Source organism: Pithys albifrons, chromosome 1 (genome assembly GCF_047495875.1).
Source record: "Pithys albifrons albifrons isolate INPA30051 chromosome 1, PitAlb_v1, whole genome shotgun sequence".
In the NCBI taxonomy this organism is placed as follows: Eukaryota; Metazoa; Chordata; class Aves; order Passeriformes; family Thamnophilidae; genus Pithys; species Pithys albifrons.
The window spans coordinates 44,931,957-44,952,997 of NC_092458.1; the positions used below are offsets into that span (position 1 = coordinate 44,931,957).

Consider the following 21,041-nt stretch of genomic DNA (forward strand, 5'->3'; position numbering starts at 1 on the left):
TGCACTGTTTTCATTCTGCTTACCACTGAACACTTAAACTCCACTCCCTCACCTGAAAAAAAACCCAGTTTAACTAAGCATTTGCAGAAGGACATCTGTGTTTCTTCATATCTGACATCCTTTCACTCCAACACAGTAGTTCATCTACAAGTACTGTTTCCCAACGCACTTCAGGAACCGTGTGCACTGCATTTTCCATTACTTTGATCAGTGCAGCTTTCCTTTGGGAATGCTTGTGGGGCAGCATTTCAGAGTTCAGAAATGGGAAGACCTTTTAGGAAGAGTAAAGTCTGTTTCTGAGATACTGAATTAATCTCTGCATTTGCCTAACACCCTGAGGATACATGTTCCATAATGGGTGAAGACACCGCATCCAGTTTCTGCCATTTATTCTATGTTTTGTGATCTTTATTGCCCTATAACTTCAAAATCACAGCTGTCAAGGGTGTTCATGGGCTAAAATAAATCTCTTTATGTGGGTGACTCTCAATACCTTAATGGCTTAAAAAAAAAAAAAAGGACAACCCCAAAAACGGAGAATCAAAGGCCTGAAAATGATGTTGGAAGGTAACTGAGAACCAGGAAGTTCTTGCCCTGAGGAACAAGAGAAACCCAAGCCACAGCCAACTCTCAGTAGTTTATGTCTGAGCTACCTGAAGCCTCTGTCTGGGCACTAATCAGATGCAGTGAACTACTCTACCCTTATCTGGACATAATGAAGGCAGGACCTGAAATGGTACCTTACCCAGGAAGTGAGGATATTTCTTAAAATGCGTGAGATGAAGAATAGGAAGAGCATGAAAAAAGGTGGGAGATCAAGAAAGATATCCACCAATACTACTTTTTTGTTTATCCACACTTGCCAGGCAATCAATTGTGGGTTGCAAGCCAGACTGAAGCAACATCATGATGAAGAACAATTACCTTGTGTTCTCATCTTTTCACTCAAAAGATTTGCACGCCATCTGTTTTGTGTTTTTTTGGGGTGGTAGAAGAAATTGAGAACAAGATACACAGACATACAAGCATAATGTGGTAAACAGCGAGCAGATAAACACAATTTTCTTGTCTTCTCTCTCCCATTAGTGGGGAAAGACTCCCACTTTGAAGAGATTCAGAAGGGCAGCACTGGTCATGGCAGACCCCCCCAGCTGAAGATCAAAGAGAAGAAACTATTCCCTGTCATCACTGTACACAAAGTGAAGGTTTATAAATACTGAATCATCAACTCATTCTCTACCAGAGGTGGACAACAATTTATTCTGTCAGACTGTAGAAGTGAAGGAGAAAAAAACAAGTACTGTGACAATTACATTAGCACTGTATGGTACCTTTAACTACTGACTTGACTCATTACAATTACCACTGTGTAGTACATTTAACTGTGGTACATTCTTTCTTGAAAAGGAACTAGAGATACACGGCTGTGGTATTCCAAGAGAGTCATTGCCACTGGAAATCTTTAAAACTTAACAGATAATATTCCTCTTTATCCTCACCAGCCACTTTCTGAGGCTTTAAGTCATTTTAGCACATAGGCAAAAGAGAGGTTCTATACACACTAAGCACTTAGAAATTCCTAGACTTGCATTATAATATAAACACCCTCAATACAGCCAAACTTTTGATATTTTTTGAAAGATTTCACATACCCTGTAACTGAGAAATACCAGTTCTTCTCTATTGCCTGAATTTCTACCACAAAGACTGAAATCCTCAAATATAGAACTTATGTGTCATTGCTACAGAACACATAGTATGGTAAGAACATACTAAAAGCAACTGAACCTGCATTTAATACATTTCTTTTTTAGTTAGTATTAAAAAAAGAATAAAGTGATTGCTATAATAATGAAAACAGCCTAAGCATTTGTTAAATTGTAATGAGATTTCTAACTACAATCTAATACTTAAAAAGCCATGCATTTTACAGGCCATTGGAATTTGTTTTAAGAATTCACTACCACACTTAGCATGTATTAAACTACCAGACACAAACATTAGTTGTAGATGCATATGACTGGGTTTTTTTAATCCTAAAGAATTCTGGACTATTTCACAAGGCACAGCACAGAGTACTGCAAAAAATGTCTGTCCTTGCAGACATCCCTTAACAGAATTTTCTAAAAATGGGTTTGCAACTTCATTTGAATCTCAAATTACTATTATCATTGGTCTAAACTTAAGCAGGATATGAGTAACTTGTGACTAACAGCTCTATTGCTACACAGCTCACTCCCGTACTGATGAGATTAAAACAACAACTACTAATAAGGCCAGGTGCATTCATATTCAATTCTCAACCTTTTTTTTCTTTAAATGTACATCTGTCAGTCTAGATAATAACATCTGCTCAGTTAAGACTGCACAGAAAGTCTAACTGGTTGCAAGTGGCCTTTTCTACACAGGAATATTAACAAGAAATTACTTCTGGAGTACAAATTCCTATAATCCATAATCATGCACAACTGAGAGATATCATCCATCACCAATGAAAAGCGAATGGACAAGAAAGATGGATTCTGAACACATGTAGAACTGTTCAGTTAACGTTCTTCTAGAATTTTCTCCGTATAACATAAAAACATAGTGATATATTTCAGATTAAACAAAAGTCATTAGTTTTTCCTCCTCAATTTCTACTTTACAGCTGACAACTTGATTTGTACCATGATAAGCTCACCTCAGCATCTGGAAGGTCAAAAAAAGTTAGAGAATTTGAAATTCTACTAGTCATTTATTCACACTTATTTTCTTCCAAACTGGAATTCAGGCTTCAAATTTCAAAATTAAAAAAAAAAGAAAAACAAAAGAAAACCAAGAAACATTAAGAAATCATAGCACATTTTCAAGAAGATCTCCTAGGAAAGGCTGCCAATTTTAACTGAGGAGACTGGAATTACAAACTTTTCAAATTGCTCCACAGCAGCAATACTGTAAGAATTGTAAAATTATTTGCTCTAGGAAATGACCCAGCATCAAATAACCCTTTCCTCTCCTGCAGATGCACTTTGTACATAACAGGCAACTACAACAAAAAACCTAAACAAGCCCATTCTTCACACAGAAAAATTTCCAGTTTCCAAAATATTTAGCCAATATAGTTTTAACAATGTGATTTTACTGTTGCAAGCTTCTGAGCCTTTTGGCTTAAACACCATCTTTAACATTATCAATGGGCCTGATGAAATCAATATCTGATCTCGAGTCCTTGTTACAGATGCTCAAAATTATCACTGAGAACATGATGCAGGGTTGGAATATGTGTGATTTCCTTCCATTCAGAGCTTAAGTAGGGCGAGCATTGTTTTGTGGACTAGAAAAAGCCTCCTCTAATGCAAGTTCTACCACACTAACAAAAACAGCAACAAATCAGGCAAATATAGTCATGCCTAAGCGGCAAAGTGCACCTATAGTAAAATGACATTATTTCCTACTGTCGGTTGAAGAAGAATGAGACTAGGACAGAGTGACGCAAGGTCCATAAACATGAACAAAACCATCATGTACATGCCCACAACCAGCACGTGTTAAATATATGTTTTAATCATTAATTAGTTCAGTAAAACCCACCTCGAAAGACATCAGCGACTTCATTACACTAATAGCCAGACCATAACTATTCTCTTTACATTGGTGGCTTTTTGGGTTTTTTTCCTTTCATATAGTATCTTTACGTGAGAGGTTTCAGTACCATCTAACAGGAGAAGACTGAGCGCAGACACGCCTAAGGGAGGAAGGGGGCACTCTCCCTGGAGAAGCAGGAGCCTTTAATACATGAAAACGAGAGGAGACGACCCAAATCTGCAGAGACACTAAAGGTTACCTCAAATAAAAGGTGCTTACCTGATTCGTGACCTGCAAAGAAAGCAGAAAACAAAAGCGAGTTAAGACTCCAGTCGGATGTACGGGCTAAGACGTCTCCCGTACCCTGACATCCCCGAGGCGGCGATGCCGAGCCCGGCCCATCCCCGAGCCCTCTGCCCTCCGTCATCGTGCCGCCCACCCCCAGCAGGCTGCCTGTCGAGCGGGCAGCCCTCCCGCGCCCATGGCAGCTCTCTCACCGCCCAGGCCGGGCACTCACGTCGGGGTTGGCCTCCAGGGGCAGCCAGCGATGGGGCTCCATGGCAGCGGCGGCGGTTGCGGTGCGTGGCTGGGCCGAACTCACAGCGCGCCTCTGACAGCGCCTCCCGCGCCGCGCCCCATCCTGACCCGGGGCCGCGCCACCGCGCAGCGCCGGCAAGGGGTGGGTGTGCCGAGCAGCAAACAACCCTCGGGAACGCGCCCGCACCTCCACGCCGCCCCGCAGCGCCGGCCGAGGCGGCGCTCACGGCGCTGACCGCTAGCCGTCCCCGGTGCTCCTGGCGGCGGTGCCCGGCAGATCTCCCGCTCCGGACCGTCTCGTCTCCCCCCGGCAATGGGTTCTCCCAGCGGGGCAAGGGGTGGTGCCTCGCCCGCCGCGCCGCCGGGGCCTGTGGGGCGCGCAGCAGCCACCAGGGGGCGCCCCCGCGGCGCGATGTCGGGGGCAGAGCCGGGAGCGCCAGTCACAGTGAGCTCCCCCTACATCACAGAATCACAGAATGTTCTGAGCTGGAAGGGACCCACAGGGATCACTGAGTCCAAATCCTGGCCCTGTACAGGACATCCAAGGAGTTACACCATGTGCCTGAGAGCATTGTCTGCCGTGACAGCTTCCCCGGGGAGCCTGTTCCAGTGCCCAACCACCCTCTGGCTGAAAACCCTTTTTCTAATATCTCACCTACATCTACCCTGACACAACTTCAGGCCGTTCCCTCGGGTCCTGTCACTGGTTACCAGACAAAAGAGAGATCAGTGCCTGCTCCACCTCTTCCCCTCACCTGAGAAGATTTCAATCGCTGTAGCAGTAAGGACCCGGGTGGTCACCTGCTGAAAATGATTGTAAACTTGATTAAAAATGGCATTTCTCTTCTAAAGCCGGAAATCCCCTCATACTTCCCATATCAGGACTGTAAACATGGCATTTCTTGGCCTTTTGGCTAAGATGAATCGTAGTGTAATATATACCTGGCATATAGAGTGTAATGACATTTTATATATGGACACACACCAGATTTAGTGTTGTGCCTTCTTTCAATTCAGAAAGGCTAAAAATGAAGGAACCGATCAGGGAACTGGTGAGTCTGCACCTTGAGTACTCTGTGCAGTTCTGGGCCCCTCAATTTAGGAAGGATGTTGAAGTGCTGGAAGAGGTCCAGAGAAGAGCAATGAAGTTTGTGAAGGGTCTGGAGCACATCTCCTATGAGGAGTGGCTGAGAGAACTGGGTTTTTTTAGGCTAGAGTAGAGCAGGGACCTTACTGCTCTCTACAACTGCCTGACACAATGCAAGGTGGGTGTCAGCCTCTTCTCCCAGAAAACTAGCAACAGGCCAAAAGGACAGGGTCTTAAGCTGTGTGAGGGGATGTTTAGGTTAAACATTAGGAGGAATTTCTTCACAGAAGGTGTAATTAGACATTGCAATGAGCTGTCCAATGAGGTAATGGAGTCACATCCCTGGAGGGGTTTAAGGAAAGACTGGACATGGTAGTTAGTGCCATAGTCTAGTTGTCATGGTGGTGTTTGGTCACAGGTTGGACTTGATCATCTCAGAGGTCTTTTCCAACCCAACTGACTGTGATTTCTCAGCCCCAGCCCTCCCTTACTGCTGCTGCCCACAACTCTCTACAGCCTGCAGCTGACCTGTGTGGCCCCTTGCAGCACTTGCACAGCATCTTGTGTTCCAGAGGCAGACATTCAGACAAGGTTTTTGTAGAAGCCTGTGAGCTGGGCCTCCCAGGCTGCCCGGCCTATGAGCACAAAAAGCTGAGGCAGCAGGAAGTAGGTGCCTGAGCATGCATTTACATCTGGGGTGCAGGAAAACCATGAACTGTGCCAGCTCACAGGCTGGTCAGGGTGCTGTAAGAGAAGAAAGGAATGCAGCATGAGGAGTAGATGGTGTCTCTGGGAACTGTGGTACCTGGGAGTATCCAAGTGCCAGGAGGCCAGAAGGTCAGGGTGTTGGAGATAGTGTCCAGGCACTGGAGGAACCCAGTTCACAGATACACTTTCTCCTGTCTGCCTAAAGAGCCTTTTGAAGAACTTGATGTAGTTCTTTAGAGAGTTGTGATGCAAATTACATCCCCTTCTGTAAAGGTTAAGTTTACTAACCAAAGACATTACCTAATGAAGTTTTTATTTTATTTTGCCCCCTGTAATCACTTAGCAGGACTATGGTGATGCTACATGCCTGAAGCTTCTGCTTTGTCCTATCAACAATACTGTAGCATGTCTCTATCCAGTCTACTTGTAGCTCATGACATTTGTCTTCTAGTTTCTATACTAAGTGTCTCTTCATATGAAGTTCTCGGTCCTTCTCTAATAGATGGGTCTGTACTGCCAGATTACCATCATAGTCTGCATCTCTGTTCTCTGCCATGAGAAACTTCATAGAACACACTTCCAAAAGGCAGAATTTTCTAAGGATACACAGTTTAACACTGTAGATGAGCAGATAAGCTGAAATCACTCTGTACTTTACCACCTTCAGTTCCATATTCGAAGAATTAAAAGCATCTTTCCATGTTGATGAAAATAACCCAAAAATAACTTCAAATTTCAGCAAAAGATTTTGCAATTAGCAAAACACCAAGCTATTAAACTTTGCATTCATCTCTACATCTTGGAGAGAGAAAGAAAAAAAAGTACCGTAACAAATATTAGTCATAGTGCTAAAGGCACTACTGAGAGACTGAATACAATTCTAATATAAAATGTGAAGTTCTCTAAAAACAACCTATGTAATAGAGTTACGTAATTCAAGAAAAAAGAGATTGTTAAACAGTCAAGTCCTTGGTATCAGAGACAAATCTTAGTGGTGCATACATTGCTAGTGTTTTGACAACCATGAGGTCATAAAAACACACACTACTCAAAATCATTTGAACACTTAATTAGATTCTTTAGAAGGGAGAGGCCAAGGTCAGACAGGCCATAAATGTATAAAGCTCATAAACACAATTATGTTCCATAATACTCTTTTCCTGGAATATACTCTAGATTCTTTCATTAATAATAGTTGAAAATACGTAATTTTAAACTAGTCAGCACTACTGTGTATTATGTTTCACAACTCTGTCACAGTCTCAGATTAGATCTACTGAGATTTTAACATTACTGTATAAAGTTAAAAATAAAACTGATTACTAGAGAAGTGTAAAAATATTATTTTTAAAAGTGAAACTGGTGAAGAATCACTGTTGCCTTAGTACTCCAGCCACATACCAAACCTAATTCAGTTAAGATCAATATGAAGTGCTGATTGAATATAGAATCATAGAATCATAGAATCGATTGGGTTGGAAAAGACCTCCAAGATCATCGAGTCCAACCCTTGGTCCAACTCCAGTCCATTTACTAGATCATGGCACTCAGCGCCACGTCCAATCTGTGTTTAAAAATCTCTAGGGATGGTGAATCCACCACCTCTCTGGGCAGCTCATTCCAATGCCTGATTACTCTCTCTGGAAAGAATTTTTTTCTGATATCCAACTTAAATTTCCCCTGGCAGAGCTTAAGCCCGTGCCCCCTTGTCCTATTGCTGAGTGCCTGGGAGAAGAGACCAGCCCCCACCTGGCTAGAACTTCCCTTCAGGTAGTTATAGACAGTGATGAGGTCACCTCTGAGCCTCCTCTTCTCCAGGCTAAACAACCCCAGCTCCCTCAGCCTCATAGCAACCTTAGAGTATCTGAAGGTGCCCTACAGAGAAGACAGAAAGTGACTCTTCTGCAGGAACTGTAGTGATGGGTAGGGAGTAATGGGTACAAACTGCAAGAGTGTAAGTTTAGAGTAAATATGAGGAAGAAATTCTTTACCATGAGGGTGGTGAGACACTGGAACAGGCTGCACAAAGAGGCTGTGGACACCTCATCCCTGGCAGTGTTCAAGGCCATATTGGATAGGGTTTTGAGCAACTTGGGCTAGTGAAAGGTGTGAAAGGTGTGCAAGGGGGGTTGGGACTGGATGATAAGGCCTCTTCCAACCCTTAACATTCTATGATTGGGTGATTTGAGTAGCTGAGCCTATAACAACGAGCACCACGAAAGCCTTGCCAATAAACCGCAGTCGGCGAACAGCTTGCTGCGCCATCCAGGCGTGACCGAAGATGGCCTTTCCCGGCCCTTCCGCGCGTGGCTCTCCCTGCGGCCGGTCCCGTTTCCCGCGCCACCAACGCGAGAGCGCCCGCCCGGGGCGGGAACGGCGCGTGCGCCCTGCGCCGCAGCCAATGGGGACGGCGTCGCCGGCCCGCCCTCACTCTGGCAGCGCTCGGAGCCAATCAGCGCAGCGAGCGCTGTGTGGCGGAAGCGGCGGCTGGGGCGGCGGGCGCGCGGTGCCATGGCCGCCGGGTCCGCGGGGGCGCTCGCGCGGGCGCTGGGGGCACTGGGTGAGGGCTGAGGGGCTGGAGGGGGTGGGGGCTGGATATGGGGGGCTGAGAGCGGGGGGGGGGGGGACTGAGAGGAGCGGGGGGCTGGATATGGGGGGGGCTGGATATGGTGGGGCTGAGAGGACGGGGGGGCTGGATATGGGGGGGGCTGGATATGGAGGACTGGATGTGAGGGGCTGGATGAGGGGCTGAAAGGAGGGGTGGGTGGATGTGGGGGGCTGAGGGCAGGAGGACTGATTTTGGGGTCTGGATGTGGGGAGCTGGATGTGGGGGCTGAGGGAACAGGGCTGAAAGGACGGGGTGTGAACTGAGGGGCAGGTGGGCTATGGGGAGGGCTTTTGTTTTTCTGTAAAATTTAGGTTCAAATTAATTAAATCCAATGTAGGTAATTGTATGTATGATGGCCTAGGGACTTTTCTGAGAAAGAGGAGGTTTATTACTGTAATCCATTAAGTATTTGTTTCTGATTCGCCACTGCTTGTGTTTTTCAGGTGCTGCTGGTGCAGCAGATAAGATTAATTTAATACCTCAAGACCTTTTCGCAGAGCTGGTAAGCAGGGCCATAAACGGGATGTGGAAGTGCTTCTGGCACTCTGGTCCTGGGAAGCATTTTTGTTAAAGCTCTCCTGGCTTTTGGCTGTTGCAAAGGGTATCTTATGCATGTGGTAGCCTGACTTACATAACTGATAAAGGGGACCAGGCCTGCTAAGAGCAATGGAATTGCCTCATACATATGTTTTTATCACTGAATATTTTTAATAATCTATTTTCACCTGTCATCTAAATGATATATCAAGGTTGCCTAAAATACATTCGGTTTGGTTATCATAGTGTACACTTGAATAGGATGACTGTTCAATTAATGTGAAAATCGTCTATTTAAGTAGCAATAGCCAGTGAGGTAGAAATTTAAACTCCTGATTGAGTTTATTTTCTTTTCTCGGATTTGATGTAATTTTAAAATCAGCCACTTCAATTACTTTATTCTTTATTCTTCACTCTGCAGTCTTTATTCTTCACTCTTTAAAAAAGCATCCTCCTGTTGTCCATTTTTGTACTAACCAGTTTTCTTTTTTGTTTTGTAATTGCCCAAGTATCTGAACTAGCTTTGTTTTGTGTATTAAAATATGCATTAAGAATGTCTTCAAACATATTTTCTTCACAGTGTGACCAAATAATTCAGCACCTGAGCCATAAGATCCCGGGTGTAAATACAGCTGAATTGTGTCAGGTAAGTTGGGATACTGGTACTTGTAAGCAAGTACAGTAGCTGTATATGCTTTTAAGGATACAATCCCCAAGTCAATGTAGGGATTTTTTTGTGTATGCAAAGAGGCTTTTATTAATGTGTCATTTATTATTTGTAACTGTTTGAACATTCTGTTTCTAGAGAATGCAAACATCAGGGATTGAGATATACATTGGTGACCTGGCAAAAATAGCTAACATTCTTTCCTTTCTATTTAGGTAAGCACAAAATAATTTTCTTTTTAACATGTCTTTCTGCCCCCTACCCCAGCTCATTAATAGTATTAAAAAGATACATCAAATGTGGGTATAAAATGAACAGATTTGGGAAAAGGGCAAAAGTTTGTAGGTCTCAGGACACAAAAAAGAACTCTAGGCTTAGTTTGTGTCCTTAAAATCACATAGTTACTTAATACATAGTATCACTTTGTGTAATAAAAAAAAACAAAGAGAGGAAATTGTTCCAGGATCTTGTCTGCAAGTTTTAGAACTAGTGGCAAAATGGAGGAAGTTAAGCTCACTTTTAAAGCTAAGTCAGCTGGGCCTTTGCTTGGGAGAAGTGCGTTTTTAAAGCTTGTTGTTTCTTGGAAATCAGAAACTGGCCTTTGTACCTGTTTGAAGGACACACAGCTTATAATGTTGCACTCTGTCATGAGTAGAGTTTTTAGGGGTATTTTCAGTTGTTGTGTTGCTCTAAGTTTTTCTATTTTCAGATAAAATTTTCAAGGTCTTGTTCTTTTAATATTCAGTATCAAAAGATTTTATGTAACATTAATACAACTGAAGAAAATAATACCAGTACAAATTTAAAATACTACTTCTCTATCTATAAAATAGAAGGCCTTAAATGATATTAGACGGTGCTACTTGAAGGATTAACTCACTTTGTCTTCTATTAATGTCTCTTCTAAGAGGAGTGGACCTGCATGAACAAACGTAGACAAGGAATATTTTTTTTTACCTCCTTCTCTGGAGGAAATCTATTGGCAACTTTCTTCTAGACTTGCTGCCTTTTCAGTTGAGAGTTTATGGCATCAGTTGACTCCTGTTAGCACCAATTATATTGTGACCTAGAAGTTCTCACTTGCCTTTTAGTGATACTTAAGTGACATTTCCTGACTGTTTAATTAAATTGCCTTGTTTCTAAAGTAATAATATTGTTTAACTGCTCTATGCATACATCTCTCACTGAATTATGCCTTCTTTCTGTTGCTACAGCATTTGGAGGCTGTGGTTATGTTTGTTTTAATGCTGGGTGTTGTGCAGGCCCAGTAAAGCTGGCATTGTGTACTAAGACATATTAAAGTCACGTTTTTTGCACATGGATGCAAAAGATTAGTAACATTCTGAAAAAAATCATCTCAGACTGCCAAAATATTTTAAAGTACACGTAAGGCAGAAATAACAATTGCTATTTGGGGTGAGGTGAGAAATGTTATTAAATTTGTCTGGAATGACACTGATGCAGAGTTCTCTGGGTATACCTACAGCACAGCAGCCAGAAACAATCTCTCTACAGAAGAACTCATCACCACCTTGGGCAGTGCAGTCAGCACGTTGCCAAAACATGCACTTCAAGTTATTCGTCACGTATGGAATGAGCAGGGCAAATCCATTACTATGTCAGAAGATGCAAGAAATATGGCCACTGTGGGGCAGGTAACTAAATGACCAAGTGCAGTTGAACTGACTGTGAATACATCAGAAGTGTCAGTGCCGTCTTGTGTATGTTGTCTTGGCTGCTGAAAGCTTTCCGACCCGTGTGTGTACATGTTGCCAAATATCTATCCAGATAAAGCAGCATAAGCAATGAAGGTTGTCTACGTGCTGAACAGTTTTCTAGTGTTACTGTCTGGATGATAAAGTCGCATTTCATACTGTTATAAAAATCAATGCTTTGTAGTACTATTAGGGAGGGTAAGTGGCAGTCAGTCTGGCAGACAGTTGTATTGGCTGTTTTTGTAAATCTGTTTTAAATGTAATGGAAATTGTTCTTTAAAGTTGATAACACTAGCACTTGGTTGGTTGTTCTTTATCTTCTTTAAGTTTAGACATTATTTTTAAAGATACTTTCTGTCAATTTCCAGCATAGTTTTTTTCTTGAAAAAATAGCAGTGTATTTGCATTTTAAGATCTGTTTTTCTAACAACAGTTTAAAAGACTTTAGAATGAGGAAAAAACCAAAATCTTTGCATGAGGTCTATAGTAACCTTGTGAAGGCTATCTTCACAAAAGGCTAAAACTTGTAACTTACCTGTTTGAAATATATTTATTATGTACTTTGACTTATCTAAAACACGGTTATAAGATGCCATAATTTTTCTCCATTATTGCTATTATAACTTCTTTGATTTAGACCTAGAAACTGTTTCTGACTTAGAAACTTCTAAAAAAGAATGAAAACATGACAAAAGTGTTCATGTGTATAACCTGGGTGAACTGTGTGCCTTAAGCTCCTCTTACTAGAATTTTAAGTACAGTGTACTTGACTATTGACTGTACAGGAAAACAGATTAAGTGAAATAACTTACAAAATTGCTTATTTTTTCACCATTAAAAGGACAGGCAGATGGTTTTGTATTCACAGTAATATCTGAATATGTATGTTTGCTTTCCATTTGGGTAAGAACTCTAGACATCCTATATTGTCTGTGAAACATCCCTCCAACTGAATAGCAATGGTAGGGTAAATCTCTTTCTTTGACACTGTTTCCACTGATTTTTGTCTTGGCAGTTTGTGGATATGAAATGGAGACTGGGAGTTGCGATGAGCTCGGACACCTGCAGGTCTCTGAAGTACCCGTATGTCACAGTGACACTAACCATGGCAGATCCTTCAGGACAAATAACAGACAAGTCTTTTGAAATGACAATCCCACAGTTCAAGGTCTGTAGAGAGTGTTACTTGACTCAGTCTCTTAAAAATAACAGTGAGATGTTGTGAGGCAGGAACTGTTACCCATACGTTTCTGTTGCTTGTTTTCTAATACAGTCATGCAAAGATGAAGCATTAACTAACTATTTAAGACACAGCAGCTAAATACTTCACAGTATATAGTTCCGTATTGCTTATCCAGAAATGTTAATTTAGTAGTAATTAATCTGTTCTCTTACAAATAAACTAACAAGTAAAGACATAACATTTTTCAGATCGTTTCAGCTATCATTATGGCTTATTAAAAATTGATAGAATATTCTTATTCTTTGGAACTGTTTCCCAGCCTCAAAATCTAAAACTTGGCTTAAGCCTAACATTTGGAGGAATGGAGATCAGTCTGCTTTGTCATCACTGACTCTTCATTGCTATGTCTTCATCTATGAATTTATTTAATTTTGCATACACGTGGCACTTGTGTTGTCATTCCTGTTAAAGGAACAATGCATCACCTAGAATATCTTTTAAAAGTAAAATAAATAGATCTTTGGAGTTGGATTGGCAGAAATTTGACAAGGATATTATGAATCCTTTGGTGTTGTGAAATGTATTCATTCTGGTTGAAACCTATTTAATAATTTTCTTTTCAGCTGCTATAGGAAATGAATGCTACATTTGAGAAGTTTGGATTAATTTACCTGGGAGTAGAAACATTAGTGTGAGAAGGGAATGTTAATTTTATTTTCTCATGGTGTGAGAGCTACTTTGTATTTTTCTTTCCTAGCATCTCTTCATATTAATAGGCAAGCCCATGAAAATAAGGTATCACCTTTGTAGAGTTAGTAGTTAATGTGCCCAAATGCCAACCAGCCCACAAAAATGAAAGAAACTTTCAGTTCTAGTTGCACATTGTAACTGGAGAAAACGGGGAATGTGAGAAATAAGGATAGTGCTTTTTGTCTAACAGGCTAATTTGAACTGCTGTTCAAGCTTTTCTACAAGGAACTGAAATTTATCTTAATTTTTGCTTTTTAGAACTTTTTCAGACAGTTCAAGGAAATGGCATCTGTTCTTGAAACAGTTTGAAGAGAACTTCTATTTACAGTGCAATTTTGGACAAAGTTAGATCAAGGAAACTTTCTGTTCTGCACAGGGAATAAAGTGCCATTGTTCAGCAAGGTATGTATCCTTGTCTGTTTGACAGGAATTGGTCAGCACCATCCTTGCATTGCAGTGAAGATTTCTTTGCTTTTGATTTCTTGAAGCCAGCTCTGGAGTGTTTGTGAAATCATGTTCAGCTTTGTTCATCCTGGTAGACAGAAGATCAGGATGTGTATGGAGAAGCATCCTTGCAGACTTTCTAATACCCTCAAGTGAGAAACTACACACTGAACTCTGTAGTGCAGAACGACACCTGAAAATGTTGACTAGGAAGATACAGAGAGAAGTGTAAATCTCATGGTAACGCTTTTGTCTGTAAAACTGGGATGCACTTGGACTCAACAATGGTATTACATATTAAAAGAATACGAAGTTACGTGTAACAAGCATACAGTTATTCTTGAGGAATAGCATCATCAAGCTGCAGGTATTTGCAAACCTGGTTTCCACTCTTTAATAACTGGAGAATGAACTTGTCCTAACAGCTTGTTTATTTCAAATATTTATTTCTCACCAGCTAGGCTTCTAAAAACTGAGTTAATGCATTAAGTTTTTCCAGAGACCCAACACTTATTCTGTGAATTGAAGCCCAGAGGCTAATTTTACATAAAGGTAGAAAGGCAAATTCAATTCAAAAGTATTTTAATATGTTTTTGCTTTTTATTTCATCCAGTATTACTCTGTGGCATTCTGCTTGATGCTTTCATTCTGCTTTCTAATTAGAATATTGCTGTAGTTTCCTCACTCCAAGTTCTGAACTAGAAAAGTCAAGAAGAAACTTGAAAATTCAGGCTGAAGTGTTAGTCAGGTACATCAGGGAAAGGACCACACTGAAAGATCCTCAAGTGATTTCAGGCCCCCTTAAAAGGGAGAACATACACCTTCCTAACTCAATTTTTTTTTCATTAACTTTTTTAAAAGCTGGCAGAAAAGTATTGATAATGGTTATGCCTGCCCTTTTGTGCTATAACATAAACTGTAGCACATTGTGCATGCAGCAGTCCTTTCAGGAAAGAAAGGATTTTCACCCCCACTATTTGGGTATTATGCATGGTGCATAAAAACAGTACTGGGAGTTGCTTATTTATAAGTGGAACAGTGTTAGCTTTAACAAAAGTTTTCAGCTGGCCATTGATCTGGATCATACTTTTTTCTTCATGCTGCTTGAAGTCTGAGGTGTTTGCTTTGTAGCTGGGGAGAGCAGATTGGTCTTTTCTGGGACCCTCTGAATAGAATGTCATGAAATGGTAATGGGAACAAACTTCATGTTTGCTTCTTCCCTTGTCTGTCTGCAAGGGCTCAGGGATGAACATAGGGTAAATAAATCCTCTCTGTGTATGGAAAAGTGATGTGAGCAGCTGATTTTTTGTTGTTGGTTTTTTGATTTGAAAAAACTGGAGTGTAAGGCTGCTATAATTGGAAAACATTGGTTTTGGCTTAGTGAATAAATTGTCTTACATCAATGCAAAAGTTCCAGAAAAAGAGTAAGCTTTTTTTTAGTAAAGCTGGAGCCTTACAAATACTTCCCATGTGCTCTAATGCACATAAATTCTTTATATAGCTAGAAGTACTTGTGCCTTCATTGGAACTGAATGGAAAAGAAGATTTAATTAATCATGTCTTAACAATTTGGTATATGCTGGAAGGTAAAAAAGAAAATTCCACTTTTTTGCTTGGTCCATCAGGAAGAGGAGCAAGTTGTCAGCCTTTATAAACTGTAACTTACATTTTGTCAAGTCAGATATCCTAGAAATACTGATAAATGTTTTTTTAAATGTCCCTGAACTACTGCATGTTTGTAATTCTGTCTGGAAGATACTTGGACATGTGTGCTACACCAATTTACTGTCTGAGAATTTTCAGAGGAGTTACGATTTAAAGTTGGCTGTGTCCTCAAACTTTTGAGATATGTCCTGATCACTATCAGTGGGAACTCCTATAATGAGTAATGGAAGAATTAAGTACTTCATTAAAAGAAACCAAGCTAAAAACCTATCAGTTTCCAGGGTAGCAATACTAACATGTTCAAACAAGCTGTTTGTCTATCTGTGCAGAAATCAGATTAATAAAAAACTGTATAATATGAATATTTTTCTAAGTCCACAAACAGTCATTAAACATGTAGCTAACAAAGATGGTCTGTATTTTGTTTTAAACCTAGTGCATAGAAGTCTGTCATGTAAATACTGTAACAGAGTAAAGTGCAGGACCAGGCTATGACTATCAGGATGGAGTTCAGACATATGCAGTCTTTCTTTGTGATGGGGTACCAAGGAGCTGATGGGTAACTGCAGGATGCAAGGACTATTTGTATCAATTACTCAGAGCTAGACAGAATGTTGTATTGAACCAGGAAAAGACAGAGGACATACAAGATTAATGGAATTTTGCATGAGATTGCATTTAAATGATTTCCTTAACTGTATTTAGGAAACAAGTAAACATTTTATTTTTTTCAACATTTGCCTAGAACAGAGCAAGAGGAAGGAAGGGGAGTAGGGTCTTGGACAGTCAACAAACACAGGGGAGGAAATAATGAAGGAATGTCCTAGCAATGACTGTTGCCTTCATCACACGACTCTTTGTTTTTGCATTCATTTCAATCACATCAGCCCACTTGCAGAAAGATACTTTGTAGAATGCTGTACAGCAGAGTGCACAAACAGATGCAGTATGTCTATGCACTAGTCTTTTATATATTTAGCTTCTGCACACTTTGGCCTAGTCATGATCCAAGTAAAATTGTACTGCCTTTCTTTAACCACATTGTAAAGGTATGTAACCTTCTTGTTCACTGTGAGCCCCAGCTCTGATTTTTTTTAAGTTCCCCTTTTCAAGCCTTTGCACTCTATTTGAACACCTGAAGATACATTACCTTGGACCAATTAAAAACAGAGAGATGATAAACTGGGGAAAGAATGTTTCTTTTTCTTGTTTGCTCTGTTCCCTGTTATATTTCAATGTTTTATTACCCTCCTAACTAGGTATAATGAGAGGGTAATTTCCACGCCTTTGCAGGGGCATGCCAGGGTGGTTCTGGGTAGCCCTTGCAGATACTAGAGTAATATACTAAAGTGCTTGAGTCATTTGATCTACCTGCAGCAAAAAGATGCCTCATCTCTATAATGGAGATGGAGGGCGGGCACTTAAAATTGAGCAGCCTCTATTCTGTCCAGGATTCTGTGCTTGATCATGGTAGGGGCTCGTTTTCCAGACAGATTTTTAGGAGTTCTATGCCTGTTGGCCTGGCTGCTAGCTTGCTGGGCATTTGCTTCATTAGGAAGCTGGATTTGTGCAGACCAGTACCTGACCCAAGTGCCTTTACCTGAACTTGCATGGTATGCTGCTACCTTCCTAAGGCTCAGCCAGTTCATTACTGGATTTGCCTGTCACAGGGAAATTTTGTCCAAATACTTCCTTCACCTTTGCTTTTACTGTGCAGCTCTGTCCATACCTATTTATCCAGGTCTACTCTTAGTTCTTTAGCGCAGGAGGTGGTGTGGTCTAATCCCAGCTCAAGCACCACGCAGCTACTCGCTCACTCCCCTCCTATGGGATAGGGGAGAGAGTCAGAAAAGTGAGAAAACTTACGTATTGAGATAAAGACAGTTCAACAGGTAAAGGAAAAGCTGTGCATACAAGCAAAGCCAAACCAGAAATTCATTCACCAGTTCCCATGGGCAGGCATGTATGTGTTCAGTTGTCTCCAGAAAAGCCAGGCTGCCTTCCTGTAATGGTTACTTGGGAATACAAACACCGTCACTCCAAATGTTCTCCCTTCTTCTCCCCCCCCCCTTATATACTGAGCATGATGTCATACAGCCTGGGATATCCCTTGGGTAAGTTGGGGTCAGCTGCCCTGGTTGTGTCCCCTCCCAGCCTACACGCCTCCAGCCTCCTTGGTGGTGGGATGAGGTGAGAAGCAGAAAAGGCCTTGGCTCTGTGTGAGCCCTGCTCAGCAACAACAAAATCATCTGTAATGTTATCCATACTCTTTCCAGCATAAATCCAGAACAGCCCCATACTAGCAATTAATTCTACCCCAAGCACATGAGGAAGCATGCAAGTTGGAAGGACGATGCTCAGTACTCATACCTTTGAAAGACATCCTGATAATTGTTTCCAAGGCTTTTCTGAGTGATGGTGAAGAAATGACCTGTCATTTCAACCAAGTTATTGGGTTATGTCAATTATGTATGACTTTGTGTCATTGAGGCAGCGAGGAAGCTGAGATTGCTGATCGTCTCCATGAAGACAAATTGTAGTGGTTCTGGGTTTTCTCTTCCCTATAATTCATTGACCTGCCATGGCTAATTATGGTCTAGTTGCCCTAATTTGAGAACCGTTTCTGTTTGATATGCCTAAGTGTCATAGTTTCCAAATACTCTCTCAGTGTTTACATTACAAATATTGTTATGTTTATATAAACTGGAAGTTTCAATGTCAGTTTCATACTTCACATACTGAGCTTTGGAACAGTAAGGGAAATTTACTATATCATACAATGTATCTGTTCAAGGTACTATTTCCAGGGGACTTCGTCATAGCATCGGTCACCAGGTGGCAGTGCTTCATAGAGTCTTGCTACACAGCAATCCTTTGAGAGCACGTCTGGCAATTGGGATAAGCACTTCTGGTTTTCTCTCCTGTGTTGCTTGGAGCTGTATGCATTGATGTCACCGTAACTTCCATCATACTTCTTACATTGTATGGAAACACTCTAACTTCTGTTTTAATTATTAAAAGGATGAGCATAAGGATTTCCAGTGACATAAAAAACATTCAGCACTTTAATGATAACAGAATACACACCATTGTATATTTGCAGCAGGTTAAAACAGTAATTTAATTATACTAATGTTTCTGCATTATGGCTTGTTCTTTTAATAGTATCATGTTGCATTTGGGGCCTACTTTCATTTTGCTTTTTCCCTTTTCATACATCTAAGAGCTTTTCTAAATCTGTATCTTCAAAGAATAAGCATTTGCATTTCTCTGTCCAAGGTTTTCATGCAATTTGACCCCTCTAAAATCCTTCTTCCCTATTTTGTTATGCAGCCGAGTTACCAGTGTCTTTATGCTACATTTAGGAATACACTTCTCTGCCACTGAAAGTGGCCCAGGGTGCTTAATTCCCCTGAGAATTACCTCTAAATCTGAAAAATCAGGTGTTCTTGGTACTACTGAAGCTGCAAAGAATTTTTCTGTTAGCATGTCATCACTGCTGTGTCTGTGGCAGTCTACAGATTTTTGTAAAAAATATTAATCTGAGAGCTTGGCCAAATTAAAACAAGATAGGTTTCCTTCCCAGTGATGCTTCTGAACTGGGAAGCACTGGATATTGCAGCCACACATGAAGCTTGAGAGTGGTGCTAAAGTTTACATTTAAAATAAGTAGAGGAACGTAAATGCATGTCTTGAATGAATCACCAGGATTCTGTACCATGCTGCTTGTTGCAGTTGGGAATGTGGGAAGACAAGAGATGCTCTGCAGGCAACAGAATCAAGGCAACATATGTTGATTTACCTAGGAGAGAGTCAAGGACGATGAGAAAGAGGATTAAGGGGTTCCCATCTGTTCTTTTTGTTTGTTTTTGGCAGCTAGACTAGACTGGCACCATTTTTGGTATGGTGTTGGGCTTATGAGTGCCCTGTTCATGGTAAGCTATACCTTCTCTTACCAGGCATACAGTACCAAGTTGTGAAGTTGCAATAACATTTTAATAGTGATGTCGAAGTCTTAATGGTATTTGCATTTTCCTCTTGAATAGACATAATTTGTGCCCTTTGAAGTACTTGTCTTCAAAAGCATCTTGTCTGTGTTATTTCTGCACTCTGCTGCAGATTTGCTAATCTTTCTAGTCTGTGGTTCATCGTTTGTAATAATATATTTGTGGAATAATATCAGATGTTCCTTTTAGCTTTGGCAATGGCAAGAAATTCTGTCTTAGTTTCCATTGCTGGAGAGTTGGAGGGGACCAGGTTCCCTTCCAAACCATAAGATGAGGTAGATGTAGTAGGCACTGTCAGGGAGAGCAGTAGACTCCAGCAGCTGCAGTACTTAACACTGTTCTTCCTCATTTTTTTCTCTTACTTGTATGTTACTGTTACTGCAGTGGTTGGGGAATGCTAGGGAAGTAAATGGCTCCTTTATATAAAAGCAGAAATAACTTGGAATAGGGGCGTTCTTGTTGCAGAAGTCACTCTATCTCCTGCAGTAACTGGCTTTGCAACTGATCTGAGTTGCTCACAGCCATGAAACTGTATTATCTTGACAACAGGGATTTTAGTAAGATGATCTGATACTTTTTTTGGGGGGGGGGGAGGAGCTATATTAAAAAACAAACAAAAAAAGGAACAAAGAAATCCCCCAAAATTAAAAATGTTCCCACCTGGAAAGATGCTATGATCACATGTATGTGCACAGGACTCGAGATTAAAACTTAAATGAAATGCATTGTGGTTCTTCACTGGATTCAAAGTCTTCTATGCTGAAAAGTGTCATGGTATGGCTGTTACATGAAAAAATTACCAAACCAAGAATCTTTCCACAGTCAAATTTGTCTTCTTTGAAGAGAAATGTAATATTTCAATGCACTGTCTCTCTTAACAGGTGCTACATTAAATTGAATAACAATACACTGAACAGAGACATAAAATGTGGCAAGTTGCCATAAGTTCTAGAGCTGTTTATGATCTTATACCTAGGGATTATTACCTTACAAACTTTGCTCATTCCAGTTCCCCTAAATCTGTTTTGGAGTGGGTCTTATTGGCAGAACAAATTCTAATCTGTCATTACCATCAAGAAAGATTAATATCAGAAGAAAAAAACAAAACCAACCCCCCCATCAAATTAATTTTTCATCCCTTTTATTGTGTACAAAATGCAGCGAGAGTCTCCTGCTATTGATGTGTCTCTGTAAGACCAATATGTCTTAGTCAAACATTTGACACTGCATTTTAAACTGTTTTAATATCTATACGTCCTTCAAAATATGTAAGTTTCATAATTTCTAGTGAGGGTTTTTTATGCACCTAAAAGAGGAGACACACCAGAATTTCTCTAGCTGAAATTTCAAGCCTTGGTAATATGTCCAGTCTACTGAACTTACTTGCTAATGCTTCAATTGTATTTCCAAAAGTCATTTCATTACAGTCTTCAAATAAGACTGGGTAATTTAAATTAATTAAATGGTTTTTTAAAGTAAAAATGGCTGTATCTTGGAACCTACAAAAAGGTGATCTGAAAGTATAATAAAATTTGACTTGTTACAAATACTGCAAATATGGAAATG

At 40.7% G+C, this 21,041-nt stretch overlaps 2 protein-coding genes across 3 annotated transcripts in view; one reads left to right on the forward strand and one right to left on the reverse strand.

Annotated features, from left to right (window-relative positions):
- UCHL3 (ubiquitin C-terminal hydrolase L3) overlaps window positions 1–4,235 on the reverse strand; it is a 40,844-nt gene extending 36,609 nt beyond the window's left edge. Inside the window, exons 1-2 of one of the 2 annotated variants that reach the window (XM_071549944.1) lie at window positions 4,085–4,235; window positions 3,847–3,858 (exon numbers count right to left, since the gene is read on the reverse strand). In XM_071549944.1, coding sequence (XP_071406045.1) covers window positions 3,847–3,858; window positions 4,085–4,126 — 54 coding nt within the window. In that variant the 5' untranslated portion in view covers window positions 4,127–4,235. The remainder of the gene's footprint in view (window positions 1–3,846; window positions 3,859–4,084) is intronic. The other variant, XM_071549951.1, reaches the window with a different exon arrangement.
- Window positions 4,236–8,368: 4,133 nt separating this feature from the next.
- On the forward strand, window positions 8,369–21,041 carry COMMD6 (COMM domain containing 6). The gene is made up of 7 exons (XM_071549959.1): window positions 8,369–8,459; window positions 8,951–9,009; window positions 9,625–9,690; window positions 9,850–9,926; window positions 11,198–11,366; window positions 12,442–12,594; window positions 13,618–21,041. The coding sequence occupies exons 1-7, from the start codon at window positions 8,411–8,413 to the stop codon at window positions 13,666–13,668; spliced, it is 624 nt and encodes a 207-aa protein (XP_071406060.1). The 5' UTR covers window positions 8,369–8,410; the 3' UTR covers window positions 13,669–21,041.

What these genes read in the sequence shown, in the direction of transcription:
- COMMD6 (XM_071549959.1), top strand. Translation starts at nt 8,411, where the DNA reads ATGGCCGCCGGGTCCGCGGGGGCGCTCGCGCGGGCGCTGGGGGCACTG. An exon ending in AAGACCTTTTCGCAGAGCTG is followed by an intron (nt 9,010 to 9,624) that starts GTAAGCAGGGCC and finishes TTTTCTTCACAG; the next exon opens with TGTGACCAAATAATTCAGCA. An exon ending in ATTCTTTCCTTTCTATTTAG is followed by an intron (nt 9,927 to 11,197) that starts GTAAGCACAAAA and finishes GTATACCTACAG; the next exon opens with CACAGCAGCCAGAAACAATC.